General features: G+C 43.3%; 1 protein-coding gene across 1 annotated transcript in view; it reads left to right on the forward strand.

The window, feature by feature from the left end:
• Positions 1-14844, forward strand: part of MAN1C1 (mannosidase alpha class 1C member 1) — a 127103-nt gene that overhangs the window by 44348 nt on the left and 67911 nt on the right. The window contains exon 2 of the mRNA XM_028738804.2: positions 6792-6888. Coding sequence (XP_028594637.2) covers positions 6792-6888 — 97 coding nt within the window. The remainder of the gene's footprint in view (positions 1-6791; positions 6889-14844) is intronic.

A 14844-nucleotide genomic window follows, 5' to 3' on the forward strand; every position in this document is an offset into this window, starting at 1 on the left:
TTATTTTATTTTATTTTATTTTATTTTATTTTAATGCTAAGCCTTTTCATAACAACACGAGAAATTTGGCCTCATTCCCCATTTGGTTGGCAAAAGATCAAACATGAACAAAAACTGTTTTAGGTTGCTGGTCTGAAATACTGCTGCTGAATACATTTTGGGTGGACCACACTGTTGCCTTACTGGGCACAAGCACCCTTTTGATGGGCGGTTTTAATTTGTAGGAGGGTGTGCTTCTCATACAAACAAACAATATTTGCCTTGAGATCTAGCCACTTAAAACTGATTCCTGTTCTTGGTTAACATTAACCACTGGTAAGGTCTCTCTGTGCTGGCCAAATGCTTAACCGCACCCCAGAGAGGGCAGGGAGTATACTTGGCTGATTTGCTTCTCCAACCCGTTGGCAGCAAATGGGTGTTACAGCTGCAGAAGTTCACAGTATGCAAAATTGCAAAAGGTCTGATTAACCTCATTTTCATGATTAAGTAGCGCTGTTGCACTGATTGTACTACTCTGAAGTAGTTATCCTCAGATTTGGGGGACCCCGCCTTCTTCATTTTTAATGAATGGAGCTGAAAATCACAAAACTATATTACTTACCTTTCTCACTGATTCCAGTCCTCCAGAATTTGGGATTTTTCAAGGGTTGGGTGATGGTCTGCAGCAAAGGTAACTCCCTCCCCTACTGCTGTATGACTTGCCTGATGATGTTTCTTGTTTACTTTTAATAGGTGTGGTGTATAAATAAGCAAAAGATGAAATAAAACCTGCCATCCAATCAAATACTTCCAGTTGACTGGCTCAGTCTAATCAGTTGACTGGACTAAATGTATGAATCTGCTACCTAAGTCTCAACACTGGCACCTTTTTAGAGGTTACTGAAGGAAGGTGGTGGTGTCGCTTCTGTTGAGTTAATTTACAATTTTAATAAACGAATGCTCACACTTTATTTTTTCAGGTATAGGGGAATCTGGAATACAAAGTAGTCCCTATGAGAGTAACACACAAGAAGCAAAATGGCCTAAAAACAACAAATGTGGTTAGTTTTGTGACAGACTGATTCAAAATATTTATTTTTTATTACTTTCATTTTTAAAAAAGAACATCCATAAGATTCAAAAGATTTCTTGGCACTGTTTTCAACTGAATTTTGATAGCGTCTGTCATCCGTGGTTCTTAGTGATAGAAAAGAGGCCATATTAGTTTAACTGTATATCTGCCAGCTTTCAATAGGAACTGGAAAGAAAATGTGTTTCTTAGTAGAATTCAGCATAATACTAAGTCATTGGTTATGTCAGTGCAATGGAAAATTCTTCCCCAGTCTTCCTCTGCCCCCCAAATTTGCCTTAGGGGTCCCCACAACCCCCTGGAGCAAATTTTTGGGGGGAGGGGACAGGAGAGGAGAGGAGAGGAGAGGGAGGGAAGTCCTGATGTGCAAGTGGGAGTTATTCTGCTTCTGCAGCTATTTAGCTGTGTACTGCCCAATGTGTTTGCCATTAATTTTGGTACAACAGGTGGGGAAGACAGTGACAAGAAGAAGAAGAAGAAGAAGAAGAAGAAGAAGAAGAAGAAGAAGAAGAAGAAGAAGAAGAAGTTGTTTATTTATTTATATGTCGCCCATCTGACTGGGTTATCCCAGCCACTTTGGGTGGCTTCTAACAAATTAAAACGCAGTAAGACATCAAGCATTAAAACCATCTCTATGCAGGGCTGCCTTCAGATGTCTTCTAAAAGTCAGATAGCAAGGCACTTTTCAATGTGTGCTCTGCCATTAATTGAGGAGCAAATATTTAAAATTAAACCTTTGTCTGATCTCTCAGTTAATCCAGCCTTGAAAATAGCTTATTGATTAGTCACCTGTGGCAGATACAAAATTGTATTGAGGGGACCAGGCATAACTTTTGTAAAAAAAATCAGTTTCTGTTACAGTGGTACCTCAGGTTAAGTACTTAATTCATTCCGGAGGTCCGTAGTTAACATGAAACTGTTCTTAACCTGAAGCACCACCTTAGCTAATGGGGCCTTCTGCTGTCGCCACACCGCTGGAGCACGATTTCTGTTCTCATCCTGAAGCAAAGTTCTTAACCTGAAGCACTATTTCTGGGTTAGCGGAGTCTGTAACCTGAAGCATATGTAACCTGAAGCGTATGTAACCCGAGGTACCACTGTATTTTCTTTTATGCTGTGATAGCTTTCATGTGGACAGAAGGCCAGGGCCAACAACGTCTGTGTACATATTCACAAGTCTTAATTAATCCATTAATTTTGCCACCCTCCTCTTAGCTGGGATAAATGCCATTGGTAGATAACATCATATTTCAACTCAGGAAAAAGTGGTATGAGATACCTGCATCATATGAGTGATACATACTCAAAAGCCTTCTACAGGAGGTTGTGTTCTTGTTAGAGAGCACATTTAGGCTGTGAGAGTTAATGAATTCTGAAAACTGATTCATCCCACACTGAATCTCAAAAACTGACTAGCTTTTTTCTTTCTTTTTTGATTCATCCAGAATTCCTTCCTTCTGGTGGTGGCATCTTAATATTATCAGCTAGCTCAGTGTGAGGTTTCTTTTCTCCTCCCCACTAAACCAAGCACTATACGTAGTAACACATGTGTGTGTGTGTGTGTGTGTGTGTGTGTGTGTGTGTGTGTTTGGGTGTTTGGATGCCTGTGCTAATTAAAGTGAGTGCTGCCAGATGCTAGTAACGCTGGGTTTTGGAAACTATACAGCTGGAGAGAGAAGCACAACCCACACACAGAAATTGGGAACTCTAGAAATCTTGGATGTGAGAAGCCTGGCTCCTCCTCAGACTGACCATGCCCTGGGAAACGTGCATAGGAAAACAGGAAAGATCCTTATCAATGAGTTCATTCACAAGGTTGTGTAAAGAAGATGAATAACCTCTTAATGCCATGTTAGGTGACGGGAGGCCCACAGTTCATATTTTAAGTCCTGGCTGAATGGGCACCCAGCTGAAATTACAAGGCTGCTAAATTGGTTTGGGCTTAGACTGAAGTGGTATATTCGCGGCCAAAACGGGGCTCCCCATCCCTTTTATTCCCATTGACTTGAAAAATAGTTGTGAACCCAGCCATCCACCCTGGTTCTCACCCAGGGCACAAACAAATTCACGGGTCACCCCAAAGCCTCTCACAAGAAAGAAGATACTCTGGTCTCCTGCTCTAGGGTTCATGAGCAGGCACCAAGGTCTGATAGAGCTTCCCTAGGCTGAATGAGTTTCACTATGTTGTCTGAGCATGAAGTAAACTTGCTTGACAGGTGCTTGTTACACCAGGGTTAGCTAATCATTGGTCCTTCAGATTTTTTGATGGCCACCAACTTGGATGGTTTTAAAAGAGGATTAGACAAACTCATGGAGGATAAGGTTGTCAGGGGGATGGCTGGGTTCTGCCTCCACTGCTGCAGTATGCCTCTGAATACTAATTGCTGAGAATCACAAGTAGCGAGAGTGCTGTTGTGTTGAGGTCCTTCTTGAGAGCTTCCCAGAGGAGGCATCTGGTTGGCCACTGTGAGAATGTGGTTCTGGACTAGATGAGCCATTGGCCAGATGCAGCAGCATTTTCTTAAGTTTGTATGAGAAGGGCATTCAAACATTCTTGCAGATGCATAGAACCCCGTACATGCTGTTGTGAGTTTTTGATCGCAACTATGCCAAAAAATGGAATTTTTAATTGGGCTAGTGAATGCATTTTTTAATTGTACCCCTGGCTGCAGACTAAGCTTGCTTGAGGATTGTGACCTTAGAAAGCTCTGAGAAATAGGTAGCCTTGGATTGCATTTTTCAAAAGCGAGAGGCCTTGTTTAGGGAAAAGCCTGGCAACTGACCAGTTCTAGTCTCTTAAGGGTGGATATTTGTCATTTTCACTTCCCCTGCCAGCTGGAGTCCGTGCAAAGGGAAAGCAAAAAAGTTATGTTTGTACATACGTGTCAATGACCCCATGCCTCCGAGTCTTTCCCGGAAGGCCAGTTTGATGATTTCTTGGAAGTCTCTCCCAAACCATGCTCTTTGGAGTTGGAGCATTTATTTTCCCATAAGGAATCTTTTAGGAAGGCATGACAAAGACAGCTTTTTCTGAGATGTGGAAATACACACACACACACACACACACACACACACACACACACACACTACACTCTACACTCCTCTTCAGCAGCTCCTTCTGGCTTCTGTGAAAGGCTTCCTCTGGTCTCCCAGCCAAGCATAGATCAGGTCCACATAACATATAAGCAAGAGACAAACAATAGCTTTTAAGAAAGGGACTTTGAGTGAGGATTTGCTTCACACCACCCTTTTGTCTCCTCTAGTTATGCAGGATTTTGAAACAATACAAAATCTTGTTCAACAGAAAAGAAATTAGGTTGGGTAGACATAGCTTGAGCAGCCATCGTTCTTCCAAACCATCTTGCACTCCAACCATCTGTTGTCATCTCTAACCATCTCTTGGAGAAGGGCCATAGTTCAGTGGAAGAGCATCTGCTTTGCAAGCAGAAGGTCCCAGGTTCAATCCCTGGCATCTCCTGGTAGGGCCGGGAGACACCCTTGTCTGTGTTGCATAGCCAGCCTCATATACACAACATGATTAAGTCTAATTAATGCATTAAGGGGTTAATACCATAGAGGAAGCTGTCCTACCAGGTTTACTTATGTCCACTTCCCCTCACCTTGGGAAGAAATGGGCAATCAAACATTTGTTCTTAGCCTATCTGAGAAGCTCAAGAGGCTTGAGCTGGTTGTTCTAGCTCAGACCGCATGGCTCTCCCAAGCCACTCTTTGAGTTCCTATACCAATAATTTAGGAACTTTCACCACTTTGTAACTAAGTCAAGTTTTACTCCCTGTGCAACTTTCTGAAGCTTTTGAATCTGACCTTTGGAAAGTTTGTAAGTAAACTGTTTTTAACTTAACAAATGTGTGATCTTTTTCTGTGCCAGAGCAAGTGGAAAACTTTGGAAGGAACTTGGAGGGCATATTTTAAAGGTCGAAAAGTCTATATTTCTACTTTACTTTGCTGCATATTTTTTTGTGATTTTAAATCAATGCTGATGCTTTGTCAACAAAAAGCACTTGCCCCAAACCTGGATCTTGGCAACAAGGGAATTCTCCTTCCTTTACATATATTTTGAACCAACATTCTGAACCCCTGAAGAGTTGCTACCAGTCAGTGTAGTTAATAACTGAGCTTGGTAGACCCAAGGGTCTGAATTGGTGTAAGGCAGCTTTCTATATTTCTAGCTTATCTCCAACCGCAGCTTCAGTACATACTTTAACCAATGCTCCCACACCTTTCGTGGCCCCAGATTTACCTCCAGAATGATGACATTGCAAACTAACACATATTTGAGCTGTGTATCACCCAGTTCATTTAATAAATAAATAAATGGACTTGTAGATTTGGAAAAACCTCTGTGCATATGGCACATTTCCCTCAGGGTTGGGCATAAGGCGAAATCAATCGATATAGCAAAGTTTGACTACAATGCCTCACTTTGAGAAATTACAGTGGTACCTCTGGTTACGAACTTAATTCGTTCCAGAGGTCCGTTCTTAACATGAAACCGTTCTTAACCTGAGGTACCACTTTAGCTAATGGGGTCTCCCACTGCTGCCACCCTGCGATTTCTGTTCTCATCCTGAGGTAAAGTTCTTAACCCGAGGTACTACTACTACTGGGTTAGTGGAGTCTATAACCCGAGGTGTTTGTAACCTGAGGTACCACTGTACCCCTTTGGCCTTTTCTCAGAACAAGGCAAGGATGGTGTGGAAAGGGAAGCAGAGAGTTAGCATAGCCATTACTAATCAACTGGCAAAATTATAAAAAATTAAGGGGTTAGAGCAGCAAGTGACACAGAAGAAGTGGGTGGCAGAGACAGGAGCAACTCAGGTGGCAAAGTCTTTTGTGCCAGCCCAGCCATCTGGACGTGTTCATTTTAAATTTATCAGTAAGGCCTGGAACTGTGTCTCATTTCAGCACTATTTGCCCTAGTTCCTCAGCCTTCATGTCCAGCTTATAAGATTTCCAGAGGCATCTAGTTGGCCACTGTGGGAGATATGATGCTTGATAAGATGCAGCTTTGATCCAGTTCAGCAGGGCTCTCCTTAGGCTATGCCTCAACCTTGTACAAATGTGATTAGGGATGCCAGAGAAATCCTATGGTCAGGAACAGAAATCAGTCAAGTGAGTAGGATTCATTCACAGTGTTGTTTGCAGATTTAAAAACTATATGCAATTAATGACTTTATTTATTTTTTTTTAAAAGATGATTCCCTAACTTTGAAATTTTTAGTTGCAGATGGGTAGCCGTGTTGGTCTGCCATAGTCAAAACAAAAAAAATTCCTTCCAGTAGCACCTTAAAGACCAACTAAGTTAGTTCTTGGTATGAGCTTTCGTGTGCATGCACACTTCTTCAGATACAAATTTTTGTTGTTGTTTACTCGTTTAGTCGTGTCCGACTCTTCGTGACCCCATGGACCAGAGCACGCCAGCACTTTAAATTTATGTTATGCAAATTACCTTAAATACTGGGCAGTGAGATGTATAACATAGTATGTGGCAGAAACCGAACTGCAGCTGAATGGAAATGGCACTGATTATGACAAATATAGATTAGAACAGAAACTCCTGCCTTCTTAACATCAGTACCAGTCACCTTGCCTTTTCTGTCTGCCTTCTAATCTGTCTTTTAGTGTGGCGATTCATAAGGGCTATGTATGCAGCAGTCTAATATCCAGATAACCATAAAATGTCTTTCTCTTTTTCTTGCAGATGATGAAGTTTGCTTGGGACAACTACAAGCAATATGCAATGGGGAAAAATGAACTGAGACCTCTCACTAAGAATGGGCACATCGGGAACATGTTTGGTGAGCTGAACAATTTGCTGGAACAATTTCAACTGTTCAATGTTTAGGAAATAGAAAATTAGATTAGAGGCAGACATACATACATTAAGGACTGACTAAGCCCACGGTGGAGCCACACTTTCCCCTTGTAGGACAGATGTACACATTTCGAAACTGAATCAAGGCCGGGAGCAACAGTCCTTTCTGTTTCCAGCAGAATCTGGGCTGTGTAGAATACTGATTATCTGGCCCATACGACAGCCATGAAGCTTCTTCCTGACAACTGGGGAGAGAAGGTTTTAAGAATCCTAAGGAATTTGGGAAGGGTGGAGGGACATAAATCTGTGCTGGAGGCTGAACAGGTATATATGTCTGAAGAGGAAGAAAAGTAGAGGGAGATTGGAAGGGGGGGGGGGACAGGCCAAGTTCCTGAAAGGAGATGTGCCTTAGGGCCTTACATGCTAGTATCATCGCTTTTTAAAATTGCAAAAGGTAGGTATGTAAAAGCAGTTGAAATTAGTTCTGTTCTGAAAAAGCTCACATGAAACCATTCCCCTGCAACATGAATTGTCAGACCAGGTTTCCCCCTGTAAATTCACTCTTTTAGATGCAGTCCAGAGTTATGACCAAGTTAACTGCCCTTTTTACATAGTGGAATGAAGATTACACAATGTGCAGTGATTGCAAAATGGTCATTTAATGACCTCGCCACACAGGCAGATCCCTACTGAGCCAAGCAATGGGGAGATTACTTTACAGTCAAGATCATGGGCCCTGGTTGAGCTGAAAGCCCCTATGGATTTCCTTCTGAGGGCAGAGAACAAGCAGCAGAACATTAGGACAAAAACTGTACAGCTTTCAATCATTCGGCTGATTTGAAAGGAGAATGACCCTGCTTGGTCCAGGTGCACCAAGGAGCTCTCTGATGCTCCAGGACCAAGCAGGATTGCTGTCCCTTCACATCAGTCAATAAGAGGCAGCAATTCTGCTTAGCACTGGGGCTGGGTGTGCCAGAGAGCTCTTTCATGCACCTGAACCCAGTACTAAGTAGCCTTGATTCTTCTATTCCCGTCAACTGGCAAGGAGGGGAGAATCAAATACCTTTCTTGAACAACATCAGCAAACTGCAGCCATCAGTGGTAGGGAGGGAAGAAACAATGACCTGTGCTTGGAACATGCGGCCAATAACGTCCCAAGGAGGAACCCCACATAAAGCACTCAGACTGATGGGCAAGACAAGCCACCGGTCAACTTTGGCCTGTAAAGCTGGTCCTGATAAGGATTTGCCCTGTGGAACAGGAAAGATTGCCCTTTTCCAGTCTTGGGCCCTGCTTCCAAGCTTCTGTGAAGGAGAGGTGGAGGTTCTGTGGCTTTACTCTCGTCTGTAGCTCTCTGAACTGGCCAAGCATTTCCTCTCACGTCAGTTCTATTCAGAGGAAGATGCCTCTCATGAAATATTGAAAACATGAATCAATATTAAAGGCTTTGCTTTGTGTGCTTACTGGTTTGTATAATTTTCTCTTTAGCCGATTATAGTGTTTTGGGTAACTCAAATGCTTATGCTGCTTAGGCAGCTGGTGTTCTCTTCGTCGGTCTCTTTCTTCTCTTTCCCTCTCCCCTCGTGCTTTTCTGAAGCTAAGCAGCCTCCTTTGTCACTCAACTCCCCATTGCCATCACCTTTTGATTTGACAAATTGATTTTTTTTTTTTTATAAAAAAAGTTAATTTCTATACAGTATAATAATCTCTAGCCAGCACTACGTAAAGCTGGAAAAGCATTATAGCTGTTCCGATTTAAACAAAATTGTTGAGGCACAGTGTAGGCTGCTGGTTGGGGGGTTGACATTTGCTGCATTTGCTTGGACTGCTTTAGCATGGAGGACCCTTGAGGCTGCCAGGGGGGTTGTTAGGAATTGTGACGGCCACCATCTGTAACCTGGATTTCAGCCCATCAGGTCTGGGCACTCTTGGCATTTAGTCTCTCTCATTCCTTTTCCATCACTTGTGTAAAGGATCAGATAAGGACATCTGGCTGTTGCCTCTCCACCATCACCACTACCACATAGACCTGTCCTGGCTCCAATTTGAGGGCGCAGTACTTGGACTCTCTGATCAATAGTTGCCAAAGGCTTTAATCCAGAATTCACTGTATGACCAAAACATAGATACAAGGCAGCTGTTATATCTGAGCACTAAGTTACATGGTGAAGCATAAGCTAAGACATTCCAACACTTGACACATGTCCTGAGCTCTCCTTCTGAATAGCAGTGCGGACACAATCATTTGCTTGGTCAGCGATCCAAGCTTTGGGACTGAGAAACCAAAAAGGCACTCCTGTGAGTGGGCTAGGTCAGCTGCATCCTTGGAGACAGAGGCAGAGTTGGAGTGGTCAGCTCACTGTCTGGTCTAGCCTTAGGTGCCTTCCTGGGGACAGGAAGTGCTTTGATGATGGGAGGCGGCAGCAGAGTTGCATCAGGTGGCTTCTCTGCTGACAGGACTTGAGGCAAGATTTTTCTTTGACAGCCCACATGGCTCCTCCTCAACATCTAGAGCAGTGCCTCCTGAACTTCTGGGCCCTCCCCCAGGATCCAGTTCTACAGCCACTTGCCATTCCTCCCCCTCATTACACTAGTCCTGCTGGTACATCTCCTCAAGACTCATGTCAAGACTGGCCCTTTTACAGCTTCATGCAAATGGGGAGTTTTGCACTGGAGCAGCTATATACAATGCACTCAATAATTTCTCTTTATTGACCCACCTGCCTCTGGGAGAAGAAGCGGAACAAACCTCTGCCCTCCCACCACTCTGCTTCTAAAAATGGCTTAGTTGCCTCTGGACTTTTGCTGAAGTCACCGCAGAATCTAAAGCCTTGGTCTCTGCTCCTATGTTACTCTTCATGTGGAATTGGTTATTTCAGCTGGGAGGCTCCTGTTAACAATCCCACCCTTTTAACTGTGGGTTCTTCCCTGTTGCCAGAGTTTGTGAGTTAATGGACGAATCCTTGCATCCTTCCAAAGGATCTGAGAGCAGCAAACACACAAACAATCTGAAAAGCATCTAAAAGCAATTCGCATAGAGGTGCAGACTGGGAAAGAACTCTACATGAAAGGCTTTTTGAAAGAGGAAGGCCTTTTGTAGGCACTGAAAAGATAAGAGAGGAAGTACCTATATAATATTTAGCTTGGAAGGGGATTCCAGGAAGTTGTTGCCATCACACTAAAGGCCAAATTCCAATTATTGCATGGAATGGATCTCCCAGTAAAATGGTGTTTGCAGGAGGCCCTCACCTGCGGATTGCAGTGATCAGTTGGGTGTATAAGGGGTGAGATAGCCCCACCCCAGTGGCTTCCTTCATGCAGCTTGGGAGCACTGGGGCCGGAGCAGCCCCTTCCTTTCCCCAGGGTGCTGCACTTGTACACAGTTGTATACTTGGGAAACCACCATCTGGAAGTGCTCCGTGATTGAGTCTGGCTTTCTTATCTGTGCTCCTTGCCTTTCTGCATCTTGCAACTATTTTCCAATCTGCTAAGCTTTACCAAAACTCCTAAAGGAACACGACACCAAAAAGGGAACAAGAGTCGGAGAATATTTTAATGTGTTTATCATGCTCAAGCTATTGGTGCTACTTAGGAGAGGCTTGTACTGCATTTATGAGAGCTCCTGAGAAAATGTCCTGGAGCAGAAGGGCTTGTGCTAGTTAGTGCTCTTCTCATCCTCCGCTCCCCATAGAGCAAAGTCAGCGGATCCCCTTGCCGAGTAACTTTACTCCCAACAACACTCAATGCATTTAAGAATTCAGGAGATTCTGCTCCCCAATCTCCCCTTTGATACAAAGGCTTAAAAATTTTGAGTCACAGATGGGAAGCGTAGGCAGCCCTGGTACTTTCCTTCCTGGAGGTGTCAAAATTGAGCAAAAGCCTTATTTGCAGCTGCTTCTGCGTGGGAGGGAGGATACCACACCAAGGCTATTTTCAACTGTGTGTGTGCGACTGTGAAATCTTCAAGTTCCTTAAGGGTGTAACATGTGCTTTTCAGTTGTGCATAGGATGCTCACTTACGGCATTACCTTCCTTATTCAGCAGTGGCCAGATTGTGAACTTGAGGAGGAACTAGGGGGTGAATGAGCAGCCCCTCCCTCAAGCATATCTCCACACTGCCTGTGATACTGAAGAATGGTTGAATCTGGACATGCCTTCTCTAGGAGGGAACTGTAGACACCCAATAACTGATTGTTGGAAGATTTAGAACAGATAAAATAAAGTGGCTGTCAATGGCTCCCTATGTACCTATGATGTTGTTTGTTGGACCTAGCCATCTACAGAACTGTAGCTTGGCCCTGAAGCCTGAGTGACAAGGGGAGCTCTTCTACTATTGATTTTTTTAGCATTGGCCTCTCATTGCCCCAACCCTTGCTTCATTCTGAGTTGGCAGGTGGTGGTGTGAATCAGGTTAGGTTAGGTTGAAGGTGCAGCTGCCTAGAACAAATCCAGACAGCCTCTCTCTCTCATCTGCATACCTTTGCACTCTTCCTTACCTGTCCTCATTGTACCATTTTAACACAACCCCTTGCCAAGGTAAGCCCAGCTTAATGCCTGTTCACTGCCCCCCCTCCTTTCTTTCATCCTGCTGCTGGTTCTGCAGTAACCTGAGCAAATTAACATTGGAAAGTGCACCGTGATCCTTTTTTCCTTCAAAGGTGCTAGAGAGAAGGACATTTATTATCTGGCTAGGCATTTCAAGCGCACCTGTCACCACAATGACTGCCATTATACAACAGACTTATTATTCTGCCTGCTCCCTGTGTCTGTCATATCTACTTATTATTCTGACAAAACGTTTTAAATCCCTTTAGCCTGGCAGCATTTTATATAGTTATGGGGAAAGGAGCTGAATTCTGTTCTAAGGGTGCATCAACAAAATTTATCAGTTAAGGTCTGATATGTCACAATCTGAACTCCAGTGCTGTTTTTAGATGCTAGAGATTTTCCTCTTCTTTCTCTCTCCCCCCGTCCTGGTATTACTTTGTGTGCACCATGTTGGTAGCCGAAAGGATCCATCTTGTGACTTGTTTCCCTGTCTTAATTCGTGCTTGAATTCAGATGGTAAATAAAAACAGATTCTCATAACAGTGTTAGGCCCAGGGCATAGTTTTTGTTCTATACCTTTGTGTAGCTGATTACTAATCAATTTGCTTGTATGCCTCCTTTCCCCAGAATTGTGCCCAAGGCAGCTCAGAACAAATCAAAACAGAGCAATAAAAATTTTGGTAATAAAAGCAAAAATACACAGCCAAAAAGACTAATCAGTATCAATATGTCACACAGTTTCTTAACAACTCAGTTAAAAAGCCCAATTTCCAATAATTGTAATAGTTCATTTTGGTAAGATCTCCGAATCTATTAATAATATATTATAACTATAAAAAATAATAATTCTAGCAACAGTTGTAAAAGTACAAGATGTAAATGCTATAAAAACCTAGAGGCGTAGTAGCTTTCTAAAGCATGCTATTTTCTTTCCAGTGGACCTATCAAGGAGCTGATTCTATCAAGAAGATGGGCAGGTCCATTTTGTTGAACAATCCAATCCTCAGCTCTCACGTAGGCTTTTATCCCTTTCTTTCCAGACACCAGGAGGGAGAGTACCTCTCCTAATGCCCCAGGGTAGGAATCCACCAGGTTTACCATACAAGCTCTCATCAGAACCTGAAAGCATCAACCTTCCTTCTCCAGTCCAATCAAGCAGGTCTCCTATGGCACCTCTAAGAGTGGCTTGGGGCTGGAACAGCTGGATCTCTTCTGGCCAAGATGGTGCAGCAGTCCCCCTCCCCCATTTGCTTACTTACAAATTTGGCTTCAGTGCTTTAATGTTACTGAAAGCTTGAGATGGATAAGAATTTCAGTGGGTGATACCTCCATTAATAGAGTTCGCTTCTAGTTTAGACGCTGTTGAAACCGGAGGTTAATTCCTACACCAGAAGCCAACATGAACTGAATAAGTAGTTCATACGGTGCATCCAGAAAGATGTGTTCAGACTTGGGGTTTGTTAACTCTCCTGAGAGAGTGAGTTCCATGATGAGCAAAGATGTTGCCAATGGCGAATATGGTTTCCACTTGGAAGCTGGTTTCAAAGACTGCAGTAGGACACAGGTGTAAAAACTGAGTGTCTGATGAGGAATTCAACCTCCTGAGATTTTCTCTTGAAATGGAATGTGTGCTTATTTTTGAAACAGCAATCTGCTAGCCCTTAAGGCTGCAGTGATACTCTTGAAAGTGACATGGCTCGAGGAATACTAACAGGCAGTTTCAGCATAATTTGAGGAAGGACCATAGCTCAGCGGTAGAGCAATTGTCTTGCATACAGAAGGTCCCAGGTTCAATCTACTGCTTGAAACCCTGGAGCGCTGCTGCCAGCCAGTGTTTACAATACTGAGCCAGATGGGCCCATGGTCAGACTTGTTAAAAGGCAGCTGCCTTTGTTTCTAACATATGACTCAGAACTGTGTGTGCATTTGCTTTATTCACCATAAGTTAGGACTCTGCTGTCCTTGGTACAGAATTTGGCCCATTGTTTGAATGTTTTATAATATGGAATCTACAGTCCTATTTATAACTCCATATTAGAGTCTAATAAGCTGCTTCTTATGCTAGATCGTATTCTTAACTGGATCAATTCTCTTCCTAGCTCCAACTTCATTACAATTTGCATTGAGCATCTAAAATTGGCTTGTCAGAAGCGGGAGCTAAAAGTGATACTAATTATGAAAAAGATAACTGGCATGTTTCTGGCATCACACTTTAATCGGGTTGCTGACCCCTGTGTGTGTATTGTTGGCATAGCAGGAATCCAAAATCCAGATGCCCTCTGTGTCAGTGTGTTAATGCTGCACATGCAAAAAACCAGAATACACAAATATACACAACACATGGTTTGCCGTCTTCATGGCTAAGTTTCATTCTTAAATTGGGCCAATGCTGTTGTGGCTTGTTGCTGCCTCCCAAACCTGCACATCTTTGCCAGTCCTGGCAAGTTCCTCTTGCACTGAATCTGTGACAACTGGCACATTGGAAGGGCTTCAGCAGCATGAATGTTGACAAGCGAAGTCTAATGATGTGAGGTTTCTTGAATTCTGGGTGGAGATCTGCTGCCTGTTCCCCCCCCCCTCTCCCCCCTCCAGCAATGTTCCACTGTGTGCAGTGGACCATGTGCTGCGCTGACCTAAAGATAGTAAGATAAAACGTTCTTGGAAAGTCACAGACTTCTTAGGCCCAGCTTGTGTCCTTGTCAAGAAGGTAAAAGTGCTTCCCAAAATGTCCTCGGTTTCTTTCTATCTTTTTATTAGGGAATGTCATTAGAACTATTATTTCCTGATACAAAGAAGGCTTAGCTAGTTAATTATGGGAGTTTTAATCAACCACATCTGCATAATTTTGCATGGGAGTGAAAACAATTGTTTTGGAGTAGCTTAACCTGCCTCATTGAATTGTTTTTGAGGATAAAATAGGAGGAGGGAACAATGTGTGTCACCCTGACACATCCCAGGAGAAACAGTGGTATAAAATGAAAGGAGAAGGTCAGACCCAGAGGCCTAGCTTGTCCAGCACCCTCTTTTCCACAATAGCCAGCCAGATGCCTATGGGAAGCTCACAAGCAGGACAAAAGAACAACAGCCCTCTCCCACTGGTGTTTCCCCAACAACTTGTATTCAGAGGCATGGTGGTTCTGATCCTAAAGGTAGCATGTAGCCATCATGACTAGTAGCTGTTGAGAGCCTTATCTTCTATTCCTTATTTAAATTGCCTAGGTTGGTGGCTATTGCTATATCTTTGGGGTGTGAATTCCACAGCTCAGTGTGCAGTTTGAAGAATGTCATTAATTGCTCTATGATGTCCTAGTTGGGCACGACGGCCCCTTTTTGTGGGATAGTGGAGAGGCTCCAACCTCCTTGGTTCCTGTGTTTCGGAATATTAAATGCC

The sequence above is a fragment of the Podarcis muralis genome, chromosome 7 (assembly GCF_964188315.1).
Source record: "Podarcis muralis chromosome 7, rPodMur119.hap1.1, whole genome shotgun sequence".
Classification (NCBI taxonomy): Eukaryota; Metazoa; Chordata; class Lepidosauria; order Squamata; family Lacertidae; genus Podarcis; species Podarcis muralis.